The sequence below is a fragment of the Gadus morhua genome, chromosome 17 (genome assembly GCF_902167405.1).
Source record: "Gadus morhua chromosome 17, gadMor3.0, whole genome shotgun sequence".
Classification (NCBI taxonomy): Eukaryota; Metazoa; Chordata; class Actinopteri; order Gadiformes; family Gadidae; genus Gadus; species Gadus morhua.
Window position 1 is genome coordinate 12,159,178 of NC_044064.1, and position 27,500 is coordinate 12,186,677.

The window sequence follows — 27,500 nt, forward strand, 5'->3', positions numbered from 1 at the left end:
GGATAATCAATAAACCCAGGCCTGATTTCCCAGCACACACACACACACACACACACACACACACACACACACACACACACACACACACACACACACACACACACACACACACACACACAATAGAGACGTGACACAATTAAGACACCAATTACACAACACAGGAACAGACACACATAATAGGCAGTATGACAAACACATTAGGATCTATGTGTTGCACATCCAAGGGGAAACTCCCACTTCTGGTGTAACCAATGGAAGGATTTGGAAATTGATTGTAGGGATGAATAATCAACATCACACTGTACGATATAAAAGAGATAACACAAAGTGAAAAGAACCAGATTTCCCAATCTTTGGAATCCCTTCTGTGACTGTTTATTTATTTGAAAAGGAAAAGTATTTGGATTTAATTTGATCGTCCAGAACAGAAATAAGACTCTAAGCATTTACGTGTCATTTCCTAAAAAGGGCAGGATGTTGAGTGGATAGTGGTTTATATCCTTATAACCCTGATAAAGTTCTGGGTTCGATCCTCAACATCAACAGATTTCCTGTAGACATCTTTGTGCTATCAAGCTCCCCTAACCTGCTCATTAATCACACGTATCTGAATTCACTGCGTGTCTCTTTGGATTGAAGCAGTCTGCTTAAGGACTATAGTAGCTAGGAATAATAGGTCAGGGGTCATCGGTGAGAGTGTCTCCAGTATAAACAATACAACCATTGGGATAGTGAAGTTGGAGCTGGAGTCTTAGCACAGTAGGTTATTGTTTCTGTATTAGTAGGGAATGGATGGGTATTGACCTGCATTGTTCGCTCAAGATGCCTACGGCCCTTCATTTGTTTGTGAGGTTGTAAGTCAATCTATGCAGTCAGTGGCAAGAGTCTGACGTATTGAAACATTCTGTAGGCTATTCATTGTTTTTCAAGTAATCTAAACAATACATAACAAGCATAAATAATTCGTAAGACTGTGGCCTAATGTAAATGACAGGCCTGCTGTTTATAGGCAGAAACAGCATAGGCGACGAGGTTTAGCAGGCTTTTGAGCAAGGCAGCAGCTGTAGCCCTACATGTGACAAGCCTCCAAGTAAACAGCGGTGTGTGTGGACGCAACGCAAACCAGATTCCGTCCGTCCTCATCTGACTTACCCACAGAGACACTGTTTACTGTTACAAACTAAGTCCTCAGATGTCAAATTCCAAAAGTCACCCAATGTGCACTTGCTAAGGCCCCTCAACGCGATTAAGGAAAGAGAGATACACATTGATGCATTGATACACTGACACACACACACACACACACACACACACACACACACACACACACACACACACACACACACACACACACACACACACACACACACACACACACACACACACACACACACCCCGAATGACAGAGTTCAGGGTGGAAATGAGGAGTGACAGGTAGAGGGCTCAGCGGTTAAGCACGCATGACAACTATAAGCAACTTCACATTCCAAGCTCCAAGCTCTACACACTACGCCGAAAGTGTCGAACAACTATCCCACAGCCATCGCGTCAATGCCCCTTCTTATTGCAATAAAACGCACAACTTGGCGCGTAAATGTGTCAACTAGCACTGGTTTAAAGCTCGGGTCAAGGCAAGGGAACTGCTGTTTGGGGACGTGACTTTATTGTTGTAGTTGTGTTTGCTGTGTTTGTCGTTGCCTTACTTTTCGGAGGCGGTTTGCTGACCAGCGCAGCGACGTGCCGTTGCAGGCCGACCAGCTTCCCCTCGAGCGCACCAGAGCGGCGACACACGGCCACCAGATCGCCCTCCAGCTCCTCGAGGATGCGGACCGAGTGGCGGGACAGGTCCGAGAGCTGGCGGAGAACCGCGCACAGCGCGAAGCCGCACACGTCCACCAGGTCCACGAACCCCGCGATCGGTGCGTTCGCGTCGCTGTCCTCCCCCCCTCGTCGTCGGCGGCACACATCTTTCGGAAGTATCGTCCGTTTGCAGAACGGCATCGTTTGTGGCGTCGCGTCCCGCGCTGCGCCGAACTCCGAAACTCTCTTGACGGTTGACGGACGGATGGGGCACACTACACCTCTGTCGGGGGAGACACGCGCATTCCACGGCGGACAGCAGCGACTCCGGTTCGGTGGAGAATCTGGTGCGTCCGGGAGAGTTGTGCGTCGCGCGCCGTCATTGTTGGGAATTTTTTTTCACCGAGAGAAGGCGGAATGTCCACCGGCTAGGCGCGCGCGCTACAGTCCGGTGTTCTTCCCCCCCCCCCCCCCCCCCCCCCGCCTCCCTCCCCCCCGATAGTGAACGGGACGGGACCTGACTGCTGGCCGCGCGGAGGGGGAGGGGCGCGTCAAAGCGGAGGACGGGAAAAAGGGGAATCGAACCAATAAGACCAGTATACGCGAGAAGGAACAACTTTCTGGCACAAATCACTGCTGTTGGATCGAGCTTGTGTGAAGGCGTGCGTCATGTGTGTCAGTGGCTGGAAACCCGCACAGGCGACTAACCGTCCTAGAAAGACAATAGTGTGTCTGACAGCGCGTTTGTTTTAACTACAGGATTAGAGTGAAAGACCCGCAATCCTATTCTACTCTGCAAGCGGGTTTGTGAAATTGGAACACTTTTTCTTGTTTATCTATTTACTTCTGTGTCCATCCATCATCCATCTAAACACATCTACATACAGTTACCCAATCATACAGTTATTGAACCTCTATCTACAATGCACGAAGAAGCATGTCGTGGTTAGGGGGCATCTTGCTCAAGGATGTCAAAAGGGTCGACTGTCATTTGAACCCGTAACCCTGAACCTTCTGTCTCGGAGTCAAACACCGTGAACACTGTGGGCCCTTTCTCCCCTCTCCCTCCATGTTGGCAAACTGATCCTTGTCTTTGACTCGGCTGTGTCTTATAGACACCCACCTGAACTGAGCCCACACTGGCCGCACGCACACACCTGACCAAACGATGACAGTAACCCACACGCTCCCCCTAATGAAACACATATTCAAACTCAGGAGGTAGTTTATGGGGACCGTCGATTAATCTAGGGCACAGTGGGGGGTATCTGCTCTGAGCCAAGTGCCACACACACCCACGCACAGACCACACATTTCCTCTCACACACACCTAATGTCCCTGGTAACCAGCAGACAGCAGCATGGACAGAATGAACGCCACGGACTGAGGTACACAAACGGAAGTCCCTCGAATTAGACTTCAGAGGATTGTATTCGTTTTTATATGTGTTTCAACCAATCACGTCGCAGGAGGCAGGGGGATCTTGAGCGTGTGATTGGTGAAAACGACCTCGGCCAGTGGGAGGCAGGCGTCTCTGTAGCCGTCGCATCAACACTGTGTAGGCCTGTCAGTGTAGAAACACACTTATCAAAACCCTCCTCTGATAGAACCGTCCACACACGCAGAGCAGTCAGTTTCAGAACATCGCCGCATCGAAACAGGAAACAAGGCGTCACTCCGCCCCATGTACTGCTGGTTTCCGGCCCCTGTCCCCGTCCCCAGAACATAGGAAGGATCCATCCATCACTCTGTTATGCTACGCTATTCCAAATCCACTTCTCATCTCGACTTGTATCTCTGCTCAATTCTAATATTCTCTATACACAGCCTACTTCTACGTTACTCCACTGTAACTCTACCCGACTATCTATTCTACTATTTACTCTCCTCTAGTCTGGTGTGATCTACTCTCTCTCTCTCTCTCTCTCTCTCTCTCTCTCTCTCTCGCTCTCTCAATCCTCCCGGCCCTGTTAAGACTCATCATGCATCCCCAAGCTGTGGCTCCAATTCCGCGCTCTTATTCCCAAACTGTTTCCTCAACACGGCGGTGCTTCCTGTGGCCAGAGCAGACGTTATAGTGGAGACGGAGGCAATCTCGCAGTGTTTCCCTCCAGCACATAGAGCACTGGAGGGAGGACGTTAGAGTATTATTTCAACTCTGAAAGGCCCCTTTCCTCTCCTTCCACCATCCCCTCCCCTCCCTCTCCCCTCTCCTCCCCCATCCCTCCCTCCCTCCCTCCATCTGCACATCTGGTCCGAGAGCCCCACCCCCTCTCCTCTCTTTAACAGCCCCACCCAAATGTGAACTTGGCTCACCTAACTGTTTTTGTTCATGCTGCTTGTCTCTGACTCGTGGAGAGAGGGGGATGGAGTCAGGGAGAGGGGAGAGAGAGAGAGAGAGAGAGAGAGAGAGAGAGAGAGAGAGAGAGAGAGAGAGAGAGAGAGAGAGAGAGAGAGAGAGAGAGAGAGAGAGGGAGGAAGAAAGAGGGAAAGGGAGATGGATAGAGAGGGGTCATGAGTGAGGGACAGAAAGGGGGTAGAGGGAAAGGGGGTTCAGAGAGGGAGGGAGGGTGATAAAGGGGGGATGCAGGAAAGGGACAGAAATGGAGAAAGCGAGTGAGTGAGGGTTCAAACATAAACTGCTTTTTATTGACACAAATGAGAACATCCACATGGGAAAGTTATGTGTGTGCATGTGTGTGTGTGTGTGTGTGTGTGTGTGTGTGTGTGTGTGTGTGTGTGTGTGTGTGTGTGTGTGTGTGTGTGTGTGTGTGTGTGTGTGTGTGTGTGTCTGTGCATGTTGTGTGTATGTATGGTGTCTTTGTGTGTGTGTGTGTGTGTGTGTGTGTGTGTGTGTGTGTGTGTGTGTGTGTGTGTGTGTGTGTGTGTGTGTGTGTGTGTGTGTGTGTGTGCTTGCGGATTGTGTGTCCATGTGTGTGTGAGAGAAAAAGATCCAGGGGGACTGTAAGAATGAGAGAGGGAATGAAAGACAGACAGGGGGGGGGGCAGCCCCATGACATCATAACATGTGGTTGCCGTAGCAGCCCAGAAATCATATCAGCGACTGTACATGTGAGTTAGTGAGACAGTTAATTTCTGGGTCAGTTTTACAGTCAGTTTGTCAGAAAATCAGTTAGCCAGCCATTAATTCCCCCAGTCAGTCATGAAGTCACAACACGAGTCAGGCACGCAGTTCCAAGGCCGTTAAAACTGAGACACAAAGAAACGATAACGACTTTTATCCAGTCATCCTGTCAGTCAATCAGAAAGCCTGGTCCCCAACCCATTCAACCAATCAGCGCCGTTCTCTCTGCTGAGCCTGCCATTCACTCAGGCCATTTAACCAATCAGCCGGTAAGCACACCAGCCAGTCAATCACATGGAAGCAATTGATTAGAAACAGCTGTCTCCTCCTCCTCCTCTCACCTCCTCCCTCATGTGAAGACTGAGTTCATTGTTTCGAAGGCCCAGAGCACTGCACTCACAGCCTGAAGTTACCATGAAGTAAAACCCTATCCAGCTCCCCCTTTCTCTCTCTCCCTCCCCCTTTCTGGTTCTTTCCCCTCCATGCCTCTCTCGCTACTTCCCCTCCATCCCTCCATCTCTATCTCTCTCTCCCTTCACTCTCCCTCCTGCCCCCCCTCCCTCTCTCTCTCCTTCCCCCTCCGTCTCTCTCTCTCATCCTTCACTCTCGTTCTGCCCCTTCCCTCTCTCTCTAATTCACCCTCCGTCCCTCTCTCTCTCTCTCTCCCTTCACTCTCCCTCCTGCCCCCTCCCTCTCTGTCTACGTCCCCCTCCCTCCCCCTCTCTCTCTAGTCCCCCTCCATCCCTCTCCCTCTCTTACCACCTTCACCTCTCACTCTCTCCCTCGGTCTCTTCCAATGCTCCCTCTCCATCCCTCTCTTTCCTGACTCTCTTCTATTCGATTCAATCCAGCTGAACTTTATTGGCATGCATGTATCAAAACAACCATGGCAAAGTCAAATAATTGCATGGTTATTAAAGCAGGTAACACAAAACGATCCAATAACATGAAGATAAGTTTCAAACTTTGAAAAAATAAACTTCCAATTGTGTGTCTCATTCTTTCATTCCATCTGTCTCTCTTCACGTCGTTCCATATTGCCTTGTCTACTGCCACCTCCTCCTCCCTCTGTCTCTCCATCCTTCCCTCTGTTCTGTCTCACGTGGGAAGTTTATTTCCCACCATTCCATTTTCAATTCAAAAGTGGTGTGACATTTTACTCCAACAATATGAGTCGGAGTAAAGGGTCTGGGTTTAATTGTGGAATCCCTGTGTTGTGCAACATCGCTACACACAGAGTTGTACACAACAGCAGTTATATCGTTTAAACAGCATAATGAATTGTGGACAATTCAAAGTGATTATGTGTGTAAATCATCCAATCCCTATTACACACAGACGTGTGCACGGACATGCATGGAAGCAATGTGTGTGTGTGTGTGTGTGTGTGTGTGTGTGTGTGTGTGTGTGTGTGTGTGTGTGTGTGTGTGTGTGTGTGTGCGTGCGTGCGTGCGTGCGTGCGTGCGTGCGTGCGTGCGTGCGTGCGTGTTTGTGTTTGTGTGGACAGCCATTCCGATTCATCGAAATACCCACACATATACACGCAGGCACACACACACACACAAACACACACACACACACAGAAACACACACATTTTGTCATTCTTCCACAGCTTGTTCTGTGCGCACTCCTGCCAAATGCGATTCAAAGCCTGGTATGCATGTGATTTGTGCACGTGCATTCATGGACTACGTTTACATGGAGCGTCTGTGTGTGTGTGTGTGTGTGTGTGTGTGTGTGTGTGTGTGTGTGTGTGTGTGTGTGTGTGTGTGTGTGTGTGTGTGTGTGTGTGTGTGTGTGTGTGTGTGTGTGTGTTTGTGTGTGTGTGTGTGTGTGTGTGTGTGAGAGAGTGTGTTTGTGTCCACTCACAGGAGGATGCAGGACTGGTGCAAAGTCTGCGTCTGGCAAGTGTCACATTTCATTATTCAAAGACCAGGAACAATTGTTTATATTTGCTTGAGTGTGTGTGTGCATTTGCTTGTGTGTGCGGCCGTGCATGTTTGTGTGTGTGCTAGTGTGTGTCAAAGAGACAGAGCCAATGTGTGTGCGATTATGAGCACTCGACCGAGTCTGTTTTATAACAGGGACGATGGCCACATTGGGTTTCTCTTATGAAAACAAACAAAATGGCTGCCAACTCTATGGCGAGAAGATGTGGCGTTCTTTCATCATCTCAGGGGATGATAAAAACCACAGCACGCCAAGTCAGTTTGTCATGTATCCCTAGCTAACGCAAAAGGGAAGAAACTCTGACACTTCCAAAACTGATTTAACTCATAATTACTCATAACTCATGCTACCTCAATTACTAACCTACCATGCATAAATGTATGGCATGTGCACTTTGCAAATCTAAAATTTTGACACATGCGTTCGTCTAAACTGTTTAATAGTTGTTTCAAAGATCTATAATTGAGTTGACGTTCTATTGTGGACATTCTGTGTTGTTGATATTTGATTTATGACATGACTCCGGTATCGATTGTAATCTTTGATCGTTTTCTCAGCATCGCCTTGTAAGTAACAAATCGACGTGAAAACAACAAAGGCAGCATGCTTTCGTTCTGACAGCATATCGTGTTTGAGTTATATCAGGACAGCAGGCCATACGATGCACTTTAAAAACGTGGCAGGGCCTCCGACACAAACACACACACACACACAGATTCCTGTGGTGTGTGTTGTTTAGGTATGTTGGGAGAGGTGAGACATGAGCCAGGACACTGCAGGGAGAGGAACGATGAGGCGAATGCACACACACACACACACACACACACACACACACACACACACACACACACACACACACACACACACACACACACTCACACACACACACACAAAAACAAATATATGAAGGCTTAGTCACTGCAGTCAGGGAGGGTAGGGGGCGGGGATGTGTGTGTGTTTGTGTGTGTGTGTGTGTGTGTGTGTGTGTGTGTGTGTGTGTGTGTGTGTGTGTGTGTGTGTGTGTGTGTGTGTGTGTGTGTGTGTGTGTGTGTGTGAGTGAGTGAGTGAACAGGCTGGATCCCAGCAGTCGCCATATGGAGTGGAACTGAAATCAGACCACAGAGAGAGAAAGAGGGATAGCGGGGAGGGGAGGGGAGAGAGAGATAAAGAGGATGAGAGATAGAGTGCTTACAGGGATAAAAAGGATAAACCAGAGAGTGAGAGGGTGGGTGAGTGAGGTGAATGAGAGCGAATGGCAGATAGTTCCTTCAGCAGGTGAACACTACAGTTGAGTGTATACTTTGTGGCTGTGAATGTTATAGTTTGAATACCTTTGAGCATCTGACTGCAGATGCTCTAGGATTCTAAAGCGAGTGATGGAGAGAGGAGGGATGGCGATAGAAAGAAGAGGGGGATGAAGAGACAGAAGAGGGATGGAGATAAATAGAAGAGTGGGATGAAGAGATGAGAGGAGAGGAGAGGGATTGAGAGATGGAGGTTAAAAGAGAAATGGGGAGGGGGGAGGTGAGGGAAGTGGAGAGGGGGAGGTGGAGGGAGGAGAGGTGGCAAGGAATGAAGAGAACAGGTAAGTGTAAGATGGAGAGATCAGCGATTAAAAGGCAGGGAAGGAGAGACTGTGCAACTTAAAAGGGTGAGAAAGAGGGAGGGATATTACAGGAGTACAACCTCCCCCCCTGATCTTGCCATCTCTTTAACTGCACTCACTAGCTCCCTCCTCTCTTCAGCTCCATCCCTCACCCCTCTCTACCTCCACTTCTATTCAAGTTAATAAAGGAAAACGGTATTGACATGGGAAAATACTATGTATTCAATCAGTACTACTATTTCTTCTACCTCCCTCACCCCAATTCAGTGGAGAAAATACTTTCATGAAGGGTCGAACAAACAAAGGTTACATATCATAAATTAAACTATAGATATGAAATTGATTTGTAAGAGATAGAACAGGGTTTTAAGGTTGATTTCCATTAAAACCAGATGATAATTTGAACATGATAGTTTTTACACAGCCAGCAATGGATTATCATAAAAATCTTCCAAGAACTGCGTTAAAAATGATTAAATAATGCTGTGTTAACAAAGATTAGATTAGGGAAAATGTGTCCACATTTTCTAGTCCAAATATTTCGAAAATGCCTTCAATGTCTTGAAGGGAAAGACGAGACGTTTATAGTAAAAATAGACAGATATGGAAACAGATGGATAAAACTGAAAATAAGTGGAAGTAGGGATTTAGTGAGGGAGAGGGGGATTAGGTAACTACTTCAGAGATGAGCATAAACTAAGAATAGCCACGAAGAGCGAGACCAGAGAACCAAAGACAGTCTTGAATTACAATGCTGCATTTCAGGAAAGCCCGCTCATTCTTTAGAAAGTCAACTGTCCAGCAACGATTAGTGCTTTGGTTGAATCTGCACTTAACTACATTGGAGTTGATTCAATTAAAAGTATTTTAATGTCCCCGCATATGTTCTGCATAAAAGCCCAACCAAATCATATATTAGGCCTAATTTATGGTTACGTTAGTTACCCCGTGGCAAGGGGTGACATCCCCACCGTACCTGTGGAAGCAAATACAACTTTGCAGTGTACTTGTTTATTTGGGTTGAGAAACCAACCTCAAAGCTCTTCAAGGCTGAGATTGCATCAAGGAACACCGCTAATCAACAGGTTTGCTTTGGGTCGATCCAGTCATTGTAAAGAGGTCACTCTAAAGCTCATTTAACCATTTCGGTTAATTATGGAGCTTACTCTCACTTTGTAGTGAGCTAAAAATCACCCAGTAGGTAGACAGATTACATCTAGGGCCTGCAGTAACCTTCGATTCAAAAAAGGCAAACATAAATCATGACGTTCACTCTTCCCCAAGTATACGTTCAAACAAGTTATGGCATATAATAGCCCCAATTTAAAATAATTGCCACGTCTTCCCTCCCCAAGACCCTGCATACTTTCCCTATTGTACTCCATTTCCCATACATTTTATTTCACAACTGTAACAGAAGGAGGCCCCTCCACCATCAAATTCTGACAACTCTAGTTAGAACACAGTGACTTGAAAAAAAAAAGCAGACAAACCAGTCAAGGTGTTTAGTAAATATCAGTTTATTGAAAACCAGCTCTTTTGGGGACTAGTTTAACCGCTGATGGCCTTGGCAGCAATTCTCTTGTCCCTCTCCTCTGCGATGGTCAGACGAATGCCCTTTCCTCTGGGAAGGGATACCCATGGCTTGTTGCCCTGGTAACGGAAGAAGGAGGGGTGACGATTAACAGGTGCAAAACAGGCGCTTCAATGCAATCTATGGACCAGCGACATGACATTTCAGTTTAAATCAGAAATTAACAGAGATCATAAAGTATTGTAAACAATCGGACAGCATTTGAGATTTCTCAAAACATAATTAAAAAGTGCATCTACTTTGGTAGTTCCAAGAAGGGTTTGTCATGAATACATAAGCATATTGATTCAATATGCAGACAACTAATCTAGAAGAAGCCTTTCTATTTAATCGATCGAGACCAAGAAAGAGTGCACCGTGCTCCTCAAACTGCTTTAATGTCAGTTTATGATTAGTTTTAAATTAATTGCAAATTAAGATTCCTGCAGAGCTCAGAACTTCTTAGAGGAATTGGTGAATAGTTTCATCGCTTGTCAAAACCAACTTTTCATCATTGCTCCGAAATAAACATTAAGAATGGCAAAGTCTAAATGGATCTCTTGAAACTCAACACCCTGTTAAAAATCCACACTATGGTTACAATGATTGCTTAAACTGACCTCTATTTTACCTCGGGTGTGAGGTAGTCAGATAACAAGTCATTTGAAAATTGAATAAAATTGTGATGCAACTAATGGCAGGGTCCACCCAGATGTATGTAGATCAACTCCCAGCCTGCCAGTTGGTTCAGTCCCCTGGCTAGGTTGATCTATAAGTCATACAGGGTGGACTCTGCCGAGGTGGACACTGCTACACCAAACCAACGTGGCAGTTAAAATAGGAACCCCTTTGAGTAACATATGCAGTGTGATGAACGTTTTGAGCTAAATTTCAACTTTTAGTTTGGTGAATAAAAAATCTTCAAATTAATGGTCTTGGTTCTCACCTTGCCAATAACGAAAATATTGGACAGCCTGGTGGCGAAGATGTTGCCGCTGGTGTCTTTGACGTGCACAACGTCGAAGGAGCCGGGGTGACGCTCCCGGTTGGTGATCATGCCGATACGACCCAAATTGGCACCGCCGGTCACCATGCACATGTTGCCTGGAAGAGGAAGGGGAGGAGTTAGAACCACTGTCCCCATGACAACCTCTACTCACATCTACCAGCTTGGAGCACAATCAATGTCAAAGGACTGTTCGTAAATTAAGACATAACTTAAGGCTGAGGCTAAATAGTTTAATATTTGTTCGGTAGGTGTGCATTTAATCTCAAACATAAATGTTTTTTTAAAGAGCATGCAATTTTGGGGACTGCAGGGAGAAGACTAGGTTTAGTGTTTCGTCTGAATATAGCGCTGCAAAAATATATATACGAAGAGAAGCAAGACGTCGTTAGTTTTGTAGTTGGATATATACAAAAGCTTTGGATAAAAGCATCTGCTAAATAGAATTATTGTTAAGACGGTAGTAGCATTTTACCCCGTGTTCAAAGAAAACCGTTTAACCTTATACTCAGAAAAACCTTTGGAGTCTGAAAGCCAAGAAAGAAGTATAAAAAAAGATCATCAAGGGCGTCTGTAAGCTAGAACATTGACAAGACAGACTTTACTTTAATTTATAAACTGTTCAAATCTGCCCCAATCCATGAGGAAGAAGCCTTTCTATTTAATCTCTAAAGGCCAAGGTGGAATGCACTGTGCTCCTCAAAACGTCAGTTAAAAATGAATTGCAATTTTATAAGAAGATACCTACAGAGCTCAGAACTTCTTAGAGGAATTGGTGAATAGTTTCATCGCTTGTCAAAACCAACTTTTCATCATTGCTCCGAGATAATCATTAAGAATTGCAAAGAAAGTTCAAGTCTAAATGGATCACTTCAAACTCACCCTGTTAAAATCAAGTGTGATTTAAATGATAACTTAAAAAGACCTCCATTTTACCCCAGAGTGTGAGGTTTAGTAATTATAACAAGTCATTTTAAAATCGAAAGTTTGTGATGTAACCAATGGCAGGGTCCACCCAGATGTATGGTAGATCACCTCCCAGCGCGTCAGTTGGGACAGTCCACTGTGTAAGCTGATCAATACATCACATAGGTTGGACACTGACACTGAACCATCGTGGCAGTGAAATGTGAAAAGACAAACGTGAACACCCTGCAGAGTCCCACGCTCCAGGCCTACGTACCGGTGTCGAACTTGATGAACTCGGTGATCTTGCCGGACTCCAGGTCGATGCGGACGGTGTCGTGCACCTTGATGAGGGGGTCTGGGTAGCGGATGGTGCGGGCATCATGGGTCACCAAGTGGGGGATTCCCTTGGTGCCGATGATGATCTTCTTGATCTTGCACAGCTTGTACTGCAGAGAAAGGAGGGAGACCTTAACATCAAACGAATATGTATGCACAATGCAAGTCCAGCTATAAGCTTCCAAGGCGATTTGCATGGCAAAGCTGCGTTCTCAATTTAGATACTTTCCACAAAGTAGGGTTCATGAATGCATGATTGAGTTGATGCATTCTATTGGTGCATTCTAGAACTATTCTCCAAGGATTCTGAAGTCTAAAGAATGGAGCATGGCAACTGCAACATTTCCGATTAGAAACTAGATACACAACATGATTTTAAATGAGCGTTTACCTTGGCCTCCTCAACGGTGATGCGATGGATGGCGAAACGTCCCTTGACATCGTAGATGAGACGGAAGTGTTCTCCTGTCTTCTCGATGCTAATCACATCTGGAGGAGGAACAGACACATCAGCATCAAGACCCCACCCATCACATTTTGTCAACACAACCTACAGCAAAGATTGTTCTGTATATTGATGATTAGCCCTTCCATCTGCAAACTTCTGATTCTATTTTATTTAGCATGCATTCACGTTGAATACCCATGTCCTAACAAGTCCTACGCTGTCCATCACCGAGAGATGTCCCAATATATGCTTGGGATGTCCCTAACTTCACCATCCAGAGGATCAAGAAATCAAGCCCCACTTAATATTCAGATTATGCATTGGTTGCACACAACATTTCCCTGGTATAATGCAAGACGTCGCAAAAGTCTTAAACACTGTTATCTCACGTGGTGCTTTTACAAGGAGCCATCAACATTATTGTTTTCCTTAGTAAAGTAGTAACGGGACAGAGGAATAACATGCCTTTCTCCTTAGTGCAGTAGTAAAATGCCAGTGAAATAATGCCCAAAACAGTCTAATCCATTAAACTAGGGCAGTTGACGTTGTCCCATCTGTTGTATAAACAGCAAGAAAACCAGCATTACCCTGTGTATTACCGTCACTTAAAAAAACAAAAACCTGTGTATCATCCAGCAGTGGCCTGAAATTGACCCCAGCAATATCAAACAAATGTTGCTAGGAGACACTGACAAGATTGGTTCCTCTCAAACCAGACAGTATTATTGTTCATTTAAGGATCCAATTAGCTGAAAACACAAGACAGCTATTCTTTGACGGGTGCACATGCAAAACATACGGTCAATACAAAATTCTTAAGGTAAATGTTCGTAAAAGACTGCTATGAAACTGATGTTCACCTAACAGGACAATGAGAAAATCAAGACTATAAATAAACTAATCATTCCTGATGCAGATGTCATTCATTGCCTGGGTTATAACCCCCATGGATGGCCAATGGTGGGAGGATGTAGGGACACGTAGTTCTACCAAAGAGCTCAGAACTTCTTAGAGGACATTGTTATGGTTTCAGTTCAGTGCTGATCAAGTAATGTATAAGGTCATCATTGCCCTTTTCCGGCCGAGTTACATATGAAAGTTGGTATAACCGTGGTCTCGGATGCACAACATAATATACCATGTAATAGGATCACATTGTAGTCCTGGTTTCCTTTTAAGAAACAATGTGCCAATCCAGACCAAAGGTTCTGAACCCATCTCAGTGTTTCCCACAGACCAGGAGATTAGACCTGGAGGGGGGGGGGGGAGATCGGGTGAGATCGGGACCTCCCGATCTTCCCGATCTCCAGCCTCTGCTGCAGAGCGAATTAAAATCGCCAGCAGAACGGTCTGGGGTCTAATATATTGTCATATCACCGTCAATATAACCACTCATTCGCCTGTTCGCCCTGTCTGGGCTTATTTTCCCGACAATGAAAGGCGTTCTAAACATCATCCCTTACATATCGCGCTGCTTCGAGGTTACCCAAGGTTTGATGTTGAAATGTCTTTACAAGGAACCGACCCATTTAGGAGACATTTTCAGCATTAGCAGAAGACCATATGCATGCTGGCAATTCAAAGAATAAGAGACATCCATGGCCAGACGTTAAGCAGTATCTGAAAGAACATCATTAACTCTACTTTAGGAGCGGGGTTTCCAGTAAAACCTCATCCTCATCGTGAATATAAAGACTGGATGCCGTCATATCCATTTTAATAGTATGCGGCATTCTCTTTGAAACAGTTGAGAAACTTCAGAGAAAACACGTCATAACCAGAATGCCACATCCACGCACCATCACTAACTCCCCTCATCATACCTATGTGGGAAAATTCATGTGGGGGGGGGGGGGGATACATAAACCTGCCCCGGTGAACACCCCTCCAGCCGGTTACTATGGTGCAGGGACTCACCCATGAATCCGGTGGGGTAGGTGATGTCGGTGCGGACCTTGCCGTCGATCTTGATGAACCTCTGCATGCAGATCTTCTTGACCTCATCTCCAGTCAGGGCGTACTTCAGCCTGTTCCTAAGGAAGATGATGAGGGGTAGGCACTCCCTCAGCTTGTGGGGACCGGTGGAAGGACGAGGAGCCTGAGAGGGGGAAAGGGACGATACAGTCAGCCTGCTGGACCCTGGAGTTATTAACACATGGTCCTGATGGGAGACCTGGTTAACTGATTGAACATCAAACATCTATATCAATTGTTATGGTCCACTAGGAAAAAGTTTGAGTTAAAAACAAATCTCTTCCATTCATTCGCTCAGGGGGAATGTTCACACCTTGTTAGAAGAATAGGTATGCCATGTTTTGGTCTAGGAGTGGGCATTACTCCAATTAGAATGGACATTGAGATCTACCTTACAGTTGACATACGGCCACAATCAGTAAGGATACCCCACAACATAGATGGAGATGTATTTTGTGTGTCTCAATGTTTATTATAAGGACTGCTAGTATGAACCAGGTACATATAAGAAAACTGCATGCCATCATCAACACATGTCCCGTTAGGTTCAAGACCGAGGATGTACACACAACTAAACATGAACCAACCCCGAAGACCTCACTAGGGGCTTAGCAAGACCTAAAGACACAACCAGGATACCCAGAACATAGAGTAGCAGATAAAGACTTACGAATACTCCGGTGAGCTTGTCCAGCATCCAATGCTTGGGCGCCGCGACGCGCTTCAAGTGCTTCTTCGGTCCTCGTGCCTAGAAGGGTGCCAGATTGTTTAAACATACCGTTAATAGAGCAGAGCATAGAGCATGGAGACGCAGTACGTTCATTTCCCACGCAAGACAGCGAAGGATTCTTGCGGGTTAGCCACTAATGCTAATGGCTATACATTCAGACGAGGGGGAGCCGAACCCGGATTCGGCCTAACATTGAGTTTGTCTTTTACAACACAAATACCGGCTTGTTTCTCAACACAACACCTTATGAGAAAACAATATCGCGTACTTATTGTTAAAAGCATGACACAATAGCGGAAGTGTATACTACAATGTACTGAATGCTAATGACTAGCATTGCAACGAATGATAGCCACACTGAGGTTCACAGTCCCATTACTTTAACAACGAAATAAATTTGATTAATCTGCAATTTTGCCATCATCCATCTTATAGATAGGGACTTTATAGATTGTAACGTTAAAATGCGTGATAGTTGGACAACAGAAAGTGATGTTTAAAGATGAGTTCGGATGGGAATCATGAGAGTAAACGGCTCACCATGTTGGAGTCTGCGGGGGAAAGGACCTCCTTACTTCCGGCCCCGGATGATAAACGCGCATACGGCAGACCGGGAGGGACAGAAAAAAATAGCATAGATGGAGGACCTTCCTTATTTATGATATGGTCATACATATCAATTCGATCATTAAATAAATCATAATATTTAGTTTATAGTAAATATTTGTGTATAATACTGTACATATGTATATCTGATCAATTTAAACGTTGACTAGGTTTGTAGACACCTGGCCATAGACTATATCCAAGTAGGTTAATTCATTCAAGGAGTTGTTTTAAAGTATGTTGTTATTGCAAATCGATATGCATTGCTAAGTTGTAGCTATTACATATTAATGGAAAAACTCCTCAGCGGAAAAACTATGCATCAAGAATAAGAGGAATCCTTGAAAAGCAGAATTGTGTCTTTCGTCTGGTACTTCAGAGTTCCTCTGGAGGGCAGCAATCTAAAACACACACACACACAAACAACTGAAGAAGAAGACGATGAGAAACTTTCGCCCTCTCCCTCTTCAACAAGAAGATGATAAACGAGAAAACTCCACAGATATCCCCCGATGTTTGCCGTCCATGTTGCGTCTCTTTCAACCTCAACAAGAAGAACAAACACAACCTGTTGCCATGCAGGACCGGGAGAGCTTCCTCCCGGGAAAAGCCGGACTACACGCAGACTTTAGAGGCGATAACGGGAGCAAGGGTGACACCGTGCGATGGCTTTCACAAAGCGGTGTATACAAGATGCCGTTCAATGTTGAGTAAATACCATAAGACCGTGTACGAGATGGGCAGGATCACAGCTTTTATCCGTAAGAGAGCAGCAAGGCTGTCGGACTCCAAGGCATCTCCATGTATCACTTCTCCAATGGTGCGTCTCTTCTGGCTACTTGGAATCAAAATAAGTGTTTCTTATTGTGTTTTGTGATGCTCAAAGGGTGTGATCTAGGATTTGCTATGATTACATATACCCTCAAATCTCCTCCATGGTTATCAAATGCTTATGTTGGATGAATATGTTAATTGTTGGAAAGCAGAAGAAGAGATGGCTTCTTCACTGCAGGGTTGGCTGCACGGAAGTTGGATTGAATTGGTGATCCTCTTGTGTGTCCCGAAGATACTTGATGTGTCCTTGTGTTGACAATAAGTCATGGTGAGAGCCTAGTTGAATGATGCTGGACCCGGTGAATGGCGCAGTCTTGCTTGTTGCTGTCCTTCTACAGGGATGGACGAGGATGGCAGCGAAAAGCTCAGAGTCCCCTATTACTCCCCTCTGATTCTGAACGTTGATACTTTGATTTCAACAACTCGCTCCAAACTTGCAGTCCGAATCGGACTGACCAAGGACGACTTTTATCCCTGGCAATCATCTCTATTGCGATGAAGAGACTTTCAAAACTGAAATCAACTAAAGTTGACTTCTGCAACAAAGTCAAAGTCACTGATATCTTTGTCCAAACGAAATGGACGCTGTTTAGTGAGTATGAATAGTGGAAGTGCTGGAACACCCACCTGTAGCCGTCATTTCACACCTGCCGACCTCGACAAGTCTCCTACAGGCAGTGTCTGTCTGAAACCTGGATCCGTCCCGCTTTAAGGTTTCCCCAAAACTAATACCCAAGACTGCCAAACCACCAGGTGAGTTGCACGACTAATGTATTCAACCTTTAACATCATGCATAATTACAGTTGTATAGTCGGGATTTCAGTTACTGTTGGGGCCATTGATAGTGTTGTGTTTTGTTGGTTGCGTTACATTTCAACATTTAAGCAATTGTCATTCATTAGCTTTATTATACCTTTAAATATATGTATTGTACTTAAATATTTGAGGTTTTAATTTTTTTTATTTTTTTCAGGCTCAGCAGAAGATGCAGCCGGGAGAATTCAAGATCTTAGATTAAGTGTAAACAGTTCTTTCACTCCTAATGAACACCTTTTGGGCCAGATGAAAAAATATGTTATTATTATATTGTGCATCCTTGGTGCTGACACCGCTGGTAAACACAAGAGAAAAAAAAAAGGGATGGGGGATGGGGGGTGAAACACCACTTCCTTTTTTTTGGGTGGAATTAGGATATATATATTTAATTTTTTACCTCCATTTTGCTCCACAGAGTGACTAGAGACGCAGCCTGTCAGACAGAGAGCTCGGGGGCTCTGCAAACCGAGGAGAACCGGAATCCTTCAAAGAGAACCGAGGGTGTGTTGCCCTTTCAATACCATCGGGGATCCAACCCAGAACTTTTAATTAAAAACTAAAAATTTGAGTTGTAAGATAATTCATGCACAGTGTTTAGTTTATGTAGCGACGTGGTTTGTTTCTTGTCGTTTCCCCCCCTTTCCACAGCGTTCCAAGTGAAGGTGCCAGAACACGGTGTGCACCGCATAAGAGACGAGCTGGACGTTGTCTGTTCGAAACCCGCAGAGACAGCGGCACTACGACACTGAATCCTATGATGGATCTCCCCCACGCCTCCCCCTTCCAGACGATGTCACAGACTGGCACGCCAACAGCAAGAGGTAATGACTTCGCCGTGATCCAAGATGTCTTTTTCCAAGATCATAATTTCTCATTCCCCTCATGGTTTTTGGTTCTGTGAACTGAGAGAAAGTGTGAAGTGATTGAGAGAAGCTATTACTGAGAGCATACAGTAAACTAATCTGCTTTCTCTTTATCCCCCTCTCTCCTTCAGCCTGTGATCTAGAGGGGAGCTACACATCACAGATAGCCCTTCATCTCAGGTAGGGTGTCAAACTTTCTCAAACTTTTTTTATATCAAATCGTTTTTTTTCAATGGAACTTTGTAGGTGAACAGTCTACATCTGGGTGGACACTCTGGGTGTTGTGATGTCACAAAGGGGTAGAATTTTAAACTGCTTGTAATCAGCCTCGCACCTGTCGGTAAAATAGGATTAGATGATTCTATGCATATAATATATTTGTGCGTGTGGCGTAGCAGGCGGACGGCAGGGCCTGGGTGAGGGTGACCGTGAAGGATGAAGGCGAGGAAGAAGATATCCCCTGGGTGAGGGGACGCCGAGAGGAAAGCGAGGAGCAGGAGGACCGAAAGCGCCCAGTTAGCTCCGCCGCTGCTGGCCCCCCATCCAACGTTAGCGCTCTCTCGGAAACGCCCTCTCCTCGGCCTCGGGAAGAAGGATGTACAGGAAGAGACGGGGACGACCGTGAATGATGAGGAGACGCTTTTCACTGGCCAGACTCTGGCGCCCCCTAGTGCTCTGTGTGTGAACCGCATGTAGAGGTGGCGCAGGGATACGGAGAGGAGGCAGATGACATGTTCCAGTGGCGGTCGGACTGCGGAGGAGGCGGCATCTTTGTTCCGTCTCCACGGTAACAACGATTCCACGACGGCTCTGACATCATCCGGTTCTAACCGAGGCGGGAGAATAGCGTCGAAGTAGGGTAAACAAACTTTTGGATCACAATTTTCCCACTGAACCTCAGACTATTCACAAATCTGTTGACTTTTAATTTGTACACACAAGACTGGAAAGGCTGGCTGTCACCTATGACACATTCTCTGATTCGACGGGTTCTCCGTCAATCACCTCTGGAACGTGAACCAAGTGGAATGTGTTATTGGTTGATCGTTGAGTGGATATTTCATCTGTCAACCGTTCGGCCCAAACTCTCGACTGAGCTGCAATGCCAGACAATAATAATACTGTCACTCAAAATGAGGGTCTATCTGTCGGATGTCTGTTTAATGGACTTGGGGATTTGGGACCAAACTTGTCAGAACTCAACAATGCACACACACACGCACACACACACTAAAGCATCTGTGAGCACACATATTAACAATTTCTGAAGTCATAAATACCGTTGATAACAATGTTTATCACATTGATAGGGTTCTGTTCAACATGGTCGTTGACATAGTGTTACATTGTAACTCCAATGTAACGTCTTATTGATTTATTAGAGTTGTGCTATACAGAAAAGGCCACAAGGTGGCAGTATGTGCGAAAGTCGGAGAGCAGCGCTCTGAATTTCCAAGTAAACAATTAATTTAATTGAAACATCAATTTGTGTTTTTGATAAGGCTCGTTTACCGCATTGCAATCGGAATATATACTGCTAAAGTATATGGGTTTAATGTAAAAAAAAAAGTCTCACTCAATTAACTTTGTCATAAACATTTTTATGTTTCCCCAATCTCGGAGATGAGTAACAAAAATACAGTTGTTCAATAATGTTCATTTACATATTCATGAGCATGTACAAGTGAGAGCAGTCGAACAAAAAGTGCTTTTTTTTTTTTAAACAAGGAATCATCTTTGAATAATCACGTCATCATTGGTAAACCAACTAAAAAGAAAAAAGGTTAATCTGAATGGAAAATGGAGAACAATCCGTCCAGATAAAAAAGTTGAGTCTCAGACGAGAGGAATCAAACACATTTCCGTTAGTGGATCGTAAAAAAAAATTGTGTGAAAAATAATCATCAACTGCTGTGTTTTTGTGATCCCCAGATGGCGAGCTGAATACCTCAGACAGTCAATAAGTCAAAACAGGTCTTAAATCTATTACATTTTGCACAACGCTTTGTATGGCACGAGAGCCATCCTCTGCTGAAACATTTCCTTGTAGGGCGAAGTCTGGGCCAGTACAACACTAGATGAGGTCGCCGTATATCCACGTTGGACAAGATGAAACCCCCCTCCGACTCATATTAAACACAATTTCACGAGGGGAGAACTATTAGGTAAACCTAATAAATAAAACTAATATTTCCAGAATCAACGTAATCTCACACGCACGCACACAATCACTGTGCAGACATGACTGGGAGCCCCTAACCTATGTTTTGTTATATTTGATGGTGCATAACAAGAATGGTTCCAATATCGTTTTGTTGCCTCCATGGCTTTTTAATTAATCTTTTTGCTCATGTGAAAGAACACGCTGAACCAAAAGGAAATCCAATTAGTACACAAAGAGCAGTCACTGTGCTCATTTACGTGTTCATCGTCTCCCCGCCTGCCAACAGGTTTTAGAGGCTGGGGGGGGGGAAGCAGGTTAAGAGGGTAGAGGTCATGCCAGGGTATAGAATCTAAATCAAAGCAATGTACACAGAAGCCTTTATATAGCCTTTATATCGGGACCTTAAGCCCCAGTGGGCGTTGTATGGTTGCCAGTCATTGTTTGACCCCGCCCACCTGGCGCGACTAGAGCTATGAAAGAAGGTCAAGTTAATTGAAGCAGGATTTTGAGGAGCGGGGGGGGGGGGGTTACCTTGAATTCTTTAAAGACCTGGCTAGGGGTCCCAGAACGGATTAACCAACTCATGAGGGTCAGTGGAGAGAGGAAATTAAAAGTCGTGGGAGAATTCAAACTATTGGATGGACGCGTGAAGAAATTGAGTGGCAACAAAATGCCGCCCCCTCATGTCAAACTAACAAACGTTTAGTAGCCCTAATGCTTAAATAACATTCGTTTAAGAAAGAAAATGACTATTGGAAATGTCTTTCTCAGAGCGACCTCAACAGTAGATTGTCTGTTTATCTTTGGAACAAGGTTAGGTCAGCTTAAGAAACCCTGACTAAATCAACCCTGTCCTCCGTCAAGCTTTACTCGAGTGTCATGGCCGTTTAAACCTTTCATTAAATAGACAAACAAGAACGCTAAGAAAAGGAGAAGATAGAGTTGCGTGTGTATGTGTGTGCGTGCGTCTGTAAGCTGACCCAACAGTGATGTCTGTCTCTAAATAAATGCATGAGGGCTGGCATGCGCTTTTTTTCTTTCCATGGATGAGTTACACACACACACACACACACACACACACACACACACACACACACACACACACACACACACACACACACACACACACACACACACACACACAATACTTTTACTCCCAATCCAGATGTTTGGTGAGGCTAACCGTGGCATCGCTGGTTGGTTGCCACGGCGATGCCACGGTGACCGCTGAGACATCCGCAGTGCAAAAATTGTTAGCAAAGATAGCGTCTCAAGTGCCGTTGAGCAAGGCAGTGTTGCGATGAGTTCCAATCTAGTTATGTCATGTGAATAGGGAACCGTGAAATCAAATGAGTCCAAACTGCGATGGGAACTGTGTTATTTCAGTCACAAACAAATCAACAGCTAAATCAACAATCTGAAGGTGGCGATGTGAACATTAGAACGTTGGAGTAAAGCCACATATTGTGGCTGTTTTGTCAGGTTATCCCCCTCATAATTAAACAAGCCTTTTTTTGAAAGCCCTCTCTTTTGCCTCATGCAAGCCAATACAAGTATGTTTTCCCTCCTCGACCTTGATAAGAATGACAATGAAATGCATTAGACTGTGGTTCTCGTCGCCCCTTCGTTCATTACTCTCTGAAAGGTAGAATATGTCCTGCTGGGAGGATCTGATTGGTTTAAACACAAATACGGAAATGAAAAGGAGAACATTAGATACAGTTGGTTTGGAGATAACAGCTCCCTAGACAATCGCTGGCTTTGTGGACGTGACTACGCCCCGGGTCCCGTTCCCATAGGAACAAAGACAACCGCCGTCCGTTTTAAAAGAAAAACAGGAAATGGTAATGTTTGTCGTGACTCGTGGTATCGCACACATTCTGCGTTTCCTGTTGCACATTTCTATCATCTGTCGAAAATCATTTATGTTTTGGTCGTTTTCTTCCCAAAATGAAATCCCCAATAGGAGGGGTTGGAAACCAAAGAGTGTAAGAAAAAAAACAAGTGCAACAGGTGCTTCTTTGTATTCCACCGAGCGGACCTCACCTCTACTGTCCATCACTCTCTTTTCATTAAGAGCGAGTGAGGGAGTGGTGAGAGAGACAGAGAGATCCTAAACGCAGCAGTCCTCCGTTCCGGGAACGGTTTTCCTTCGGGTTCCCGTATCGCTGCGGTCTTCCACGGTTAAGCTCCAAATAGTTTTTTGTTCGCTAGCCGTCGCCGTCGGCAGAATCCGAGGTACGTAATGAGCGTCTGCAACCCAGACGCCCGTCTTAATCGGGGCAAAACGAGAATAGAAACCAACCGACGGACTTAAACTAAATTTCCTTAAAGGGTAAGTATACGTCCTCGTTACGGTGGAGAAGACGAGAAAAGCGTAGACGGGGAAGCATCCCTCTCAGGAGCGATGTGTCGCTACCGTTTAAACTCAGACGCTGTCAACGCAAAAACTAAATATGTCCTCAAATGAACTCCCAACAGTTTGTTCCCTCTCACTTCCTCTGCGTGAGTCAACGGGCCGGGAACGATAACGTAAAGAAAAACTAAATAGAAGGCAGGAGGACGCCAGTCTTCGCATTCTTTTGTCGACGCAAAATGTACTTTTCTTTTTTTGAAACAGTTAGTGTGTTCCTATTCTTTCTCTCTCTTTGGGTCAGCAGCCGGCTGGCACGTCGGCCATGAAGTCGAACTCGTTCTGGCCCAGCCACAGCTCGGGGAGCTCGTTGGCCCGGTCCAGACCCAACTCCACCACCAGCGACATCAGCACCTCCTCGTCTACCGCCTCAAAGTCGATCCCCCCGCCACCGCCGGCCGCCGTGCCCGAGCCCGGGGGTCCAAGCCCGAAGCCAACAGCCGTCCCGGTACCGCCGCCGCCTCCGACCAGCACAGAGGAGGAAGAGGAGGTGGAGGAATTAAGGAGTGAGGTCCCGGCGCCGGGGGGGAACCCCCTCTGAGCAACGGGTCCCACTCCTCCTCCGACCCCTCCCACGGAGCCCACCAGGTTCTGGTAGTGGGAGTTGAGCTTCTGGAGCTGCATGCTGGCGATGAGGTGGGGTCCTGTCTGCAGGCTGAAGGAGTGGGGCTTGGAGAGGGGAGTCGTGGAGGAGGAGAGCATCGGCATTGGGGACGTGGAAGTGGAGGAGGAGGAGGAGGAGAGGGATGGGGAGAAGGGCACGGCAGCGGTCTTGGAGGAGGGGTAGTGGAGTAAGGAGGTGATCGGCGAGGATGATGATGAGGAGGAGGAGATGTCCTTCATGACGTGGGCGGGGCCAGGGTACAACAGTGATGTCATCACCGGGGAGGTGCAATGCCTAGGAGAGGGATGAGATTTATTAATTTAAAACTTCGATTTAATTTTGTTACGTCTATTAAGAGAGAGAGAGACAGACAGGAGATTTTACTGTTGTGATGTCAAATGAGAGTTCTGAAGGGGCCGACAGCAGACCCGATGACATCACCCGGTTGAGATCGCAATCAGGACGCGGCAATTCCGAGCGGAGGCCCCAGCGAGAGACTAGCGACGTAATGTAACGCTATCTGCATGAATCAGATCGATCCAAAAATGCAAAATCCACTGGTGCAGACCAGACATTATATCATAGACACACACACACACACACACACACACACACACACACAAACATGCTTCCATGACCTCATCGGAAAACCAAGCTCGCTCATCCAAACAAACTGAACTATCTTCATTGGTTTACTCACAATGGAAAAACGAGTACAGACAGACAAGTATATAGATAGATGGACTGATAGATGGTAAATAGATAGACAGACCGATAGTTTTTAGTGAATGCCTGACTATGGCCACCGCTGCTCAGAAAATCTTTAGGATTTGATCAACTCAGAGTAAATCAAAGATGGATCTTCAAGGATGAAATCCCGATGGTACTGAATGAGTACTTGAAAGTGAAGAGCGTAATGAGCTAGCGGTGACTAGAAAGTTATTTCATAGAAGACAGACATGAGATTTAATGAAAAACAGGCAAAGCTAACAATAATAGGGTTTCACTCGCTACCAGCATGGGACCAACAACCGATAAGAACTCAACCACATCTCATGATCCGAGCCCACTTGATCCCATTGTTTTAATATGCATCAACAAGAGGAAAAGAGGGTTTTAAGTATCATAGAGGCAGGCTCATCAAACTTTTAAAACGCTTGTTCAATAGAAACCATGCATCAGAAAGGAGGCCACAGAAACTAAAACACAACCACATACACACACATACAAACACACACACACAGGGGAGGTTGTGTGTGTGTGTGGACATGTTGAAGTCTTGTTCTTATGACCTAATAAATCACCCGGCAACAGAGGGCTGATCTGTTTGGGAAACGGAGGGACCCTAATTAAGAACACACACATGACTTTGGATGTGTGTGTGTGTGTGTGTGTGTGTGTGTGTGTGTGTGTGTGTGTGTGTGTGTGTGTGTGTGTGTGTGTGTGTGTGTGTGTGTGTGTGTGTGTGCCCTGACCTATTGAGCAGTACATTAACCATGAAGAGGCCAAAGGGTACAAACCCACGGAGTACCAAAGAGGATAGTGAGTGTTTCAGTATATATATATATATATATATATATATATATATATATATATAAAGACATGGACAGAGACACAAGATAAGAGAGAGAGATACATGGACAGAGTAAAGGAGAAAGAGTCACAGAGACAGAGTAAGAGAGAGAGATACATTGACAGAGGGTGAAAGAGAGAGAGAGACACACAGAGACAGAGTAAGAGAGAGATATGTTGACAGAGGGTGAAAGAGAGAGAGACACACACACAGAGATAGAGTAAGAGAGAGAGACACATTGACAGAGGGTGAAAGAGAGAGAGACACACAGAGACAGAGTAAGAGAGAGAGATACGTTGACAGAGGGTGAAAGAGAGAGAGAGACACACACAGAGATAGAGTAAGAGAGAGAGATACATTGACAGAGGGTGAAAGAGAGAGAGACACAGAGACAGAGTAACAGTGAGCGATAAAGTCAGAGAGTAAAAGAGAGAGACAGAGTCAGTATGGAAGACAGACAGATATGGAGACAAAGTAAGGAAGTGCGAAATAGAAAGATTAAAAGAGAGAGAGACACAAAGAGTAAAGGAGAGAGAAAGAGCGAAATTGAGCGTATGTTTGGCTTTAAGGGATAAATGGTGGGAAATATAAACCTGAGAACGTACGGCGAGGAAGAAAGTCTGTCGATATATGGACGATAAGTGTGTAAGTATGTTTGTTGTGAAATCCTAATGTTTACTGTGCCATACAATGGCTTGACATAATTATCGTTTTTTTTATTCCAACACATTTGAGGGAAAGGTTTGCAACACACACATATACACACAAACACACACACAAGCGCGCACACACACGTAAGGAAATTCTCGAAGGCCCATGTTGGATTACCAAAGATGGTTTAGATTACACGTTCAAACAACATGTTCTCACCAATAAACACACACACACACACACACACACAGTCATGCAGCCATTCTCTGAGTAAGTTAATCGCCTAATATACTGATCCCCTCCTTCTCGCTTGAATGAAACACACACACACACACACACACACAATGGGCCCTGCCATTGACAGCTGTGGTATCTTTGAGCGTGTGTGTAAGGGGGAGACGGAGACAGTGTGTGTGTGTGTGTGTGTGTGTGTGTGTGTGTGTGTGTGTGTGTGTGTGTGTGTGTGTGTGTGTTTTTATCAGCTCTGTACAGCTGCATGCCTCCCTGTAGCAATTATCTCTATAGGAGCAAGCACCAAAAGAGGTTAACCATGTGTGTGTGTGTGTGTGTGTGTGTGTGTGTGTGTGTGTGTGTGTACATGCCTGCGTGTGTTCATTATTCATGGCGTGTTTACTGTCAGTCCTGATGAAGACCTCTACAGTGTGTTCCCACAAACGTGATGTCGTAAGCTTAACTACACGCACAAGCAGGCCCAATATAATGCAATCAATCAGGAGCAGCGTATCATCTGTCTGTACGTCGCTACACAAATAAACCATAGGCCTGCTAACTGACAGTGGAACACAACCAAAAGAAAGAAGAATACCGGCGAATGGGGAGAAGGAGAAAGGGGGGGGGGGGTGTGAGGGAGAGAAGGCGGATGGATAATAGGATGGGGGATAAAAGTCACAGAAAGCGCGCTCCTCATTCTGCCGTAGACAACGGCGGTTTCAATTACACAATTAATGCGTGACGAGCAAATTGAACGAAGCCGCGCAGACGCTCACACGCGCACACACACACGCACACACACACACACCGACTCCCACACACGCACGCCATATGGTGTCGCAGCGTGGGGCGTTTACGCTTGTTTTGATTGCCGCGCATGCACTTTGCCTCATCTCTTCCAGGGAGGTGGGAAATTGGAAGTAGGTTAAATTACGTTAATAGGAGCAATTACAATGCTTTAACCGTCGCTACGTCAGAGAAGATGGAAAACTGCAATGGTCCAAAGTCATCAATCGTCCTGTTATAGTCTTAACAAAATAACACTCTGGTGAAGGCGGTTAGTCGCGTCACTTTTTTAAAAAGCGAGTTGGTCCATCTCCCTCTGAAACTTTCCCCTCCAGACTCTAAATGACTTCCACTTAAATGTTGATAATTCTGAGGTCATTGCGGTTGGTTCGTTTTGTTTTCCCCCCAACGGTCTGACTTAAGACGAATGACTTCATTTTTATGTTATGTTAGTAGCCTACTCCAAAAAAATAACCTCATGGAGGATCACCCCAGTCCAAAACAAACAGAGTGACAACGCTATATACATATATACTTCG

General features: G+C 45.4%; 3 protein-coding genes, 1 long non-coding RNA gene and 3 other non-coding genes across 7 annotated transcripts in view; 1 reads left to right on the top strand and 6 right to left on the bottom strand.

Annotated features, from left to right (window-relative positions):
- The window catches only part of nhsl2 (NHS-like 2), a gene marked incomplete at its 3' end in the record, with an annotated part of 46,480 nt that extends 44,019 nt beyond the window's left edge, over nucleotides 1-2,461 (bottom strand). Inside the window, 1 exon segment of the mRNA XM_030337741.1 lies at nucleotides 1,704-2,461. Within this exon segment, the coding sequence (XP_030193601.1) occupies nucleotides 1,704-2,001 (298 nt within the window).
- A 7,478-nt stretch (nucleotides 2,462-9,939) lies between these two features.
- rps4x (ribosomal protein S4 X-linked) lies at nucleotides 9,940-16,038 on the bottom strand. The gene is made up of 7 exons (XM_030337743.1): nucleotides 15,960-16,038; nucleotides 15,360-15,437; nucleotides 14,633-14,813; nucleotides 12,659-12,756; nucleotides 12,206-12,377; nucleotides 10,963-11,120; nucleotides 9,940-10,096 (listed from the first exon to the last, which is right to left on the bottom strand). The coding sequence occupies exons 1-7, from the start codon at nucleotides 15,960-15,962 to the stop codon at nucleotides 9,995-9,997; spliced, it is 792 nt and encodes a 263-aa protein (XP_030193603.1). The 5' UTR covers nucleotides 15,963-16,038; the 3' UTR covers nucleotides 9,940-9,994.
- Nucleotides 10,465-10,534, bottom strand: LOC115530052 (small nucleolar RNA SNORD61). Its single transcript, XR_003973693.1, has one exon. It is a non-coding gene; the product is annotated as a small nucleolar RNA SNORD61 (small nucleolar RNA).
- On the bottom strand, nucleotides 11,772-11,841 carry LOC115530053 (small nucleolar RNA SNORD61). Its single transcript, XR_003973694.1, has one exon. It is a non-coding gene; the product is annotated as a small nucleolar RNA SNORD61 (small nucleolar RNA).
- Nucleotides 13,710-13,786, bottom strand: LOC115530050 (small nucleolar RNA SNORD61). Its single transcript, XR_003973692.1, has one exon. It is a non-coding gene; the product is annotated as a small nucleolar RNA SNORD61 (small nucleolar RNA).
- A 419-nt stretch (nucleotides 16,039-16,457) lies between the features above and the next one.
- On the top strand, nucleotides 16,458-21,727 carry LOC115529207 (uncharacterized). The gene is made up of 6 exons (XR_003973494.1): nucleotides 16,458-17,612; nucleotides 17,834-17,880; nucleotides 18,092-18,177; nucleotides 18,325-18,497; nucleotides 18,671-18,719; nucleotides 18,935-21,727. It is a non-coding gene; the product is annotated as an uncharacterized LOC115529207 (long non-coding RNA).
- The window catches only part of cited1 (Cbp/p300-interacting transactivator, with Glu/Asp-rich carboxy-terminal domain, 1), a 7,755-nt gene continuing 374 nt past the window's right edge, over nucleotides 20,120-27,500 (bottom strand). The window contains exon 2 of the mRNA XM_030337744.1: nucleotides 20,120-24,014. Coding sequence (XP_030193604.1) covers nucleotides 23,357-23,995 — 639 coding nt within the window. The 5' untranslated portion in view covers nucleotides 23,996-24,014 and the 3' untranslated portion in view covers nucleotides 20,120-23,356. The remainder of the gene's footprint in view (nucleotides 24,015-27,500) is intronic.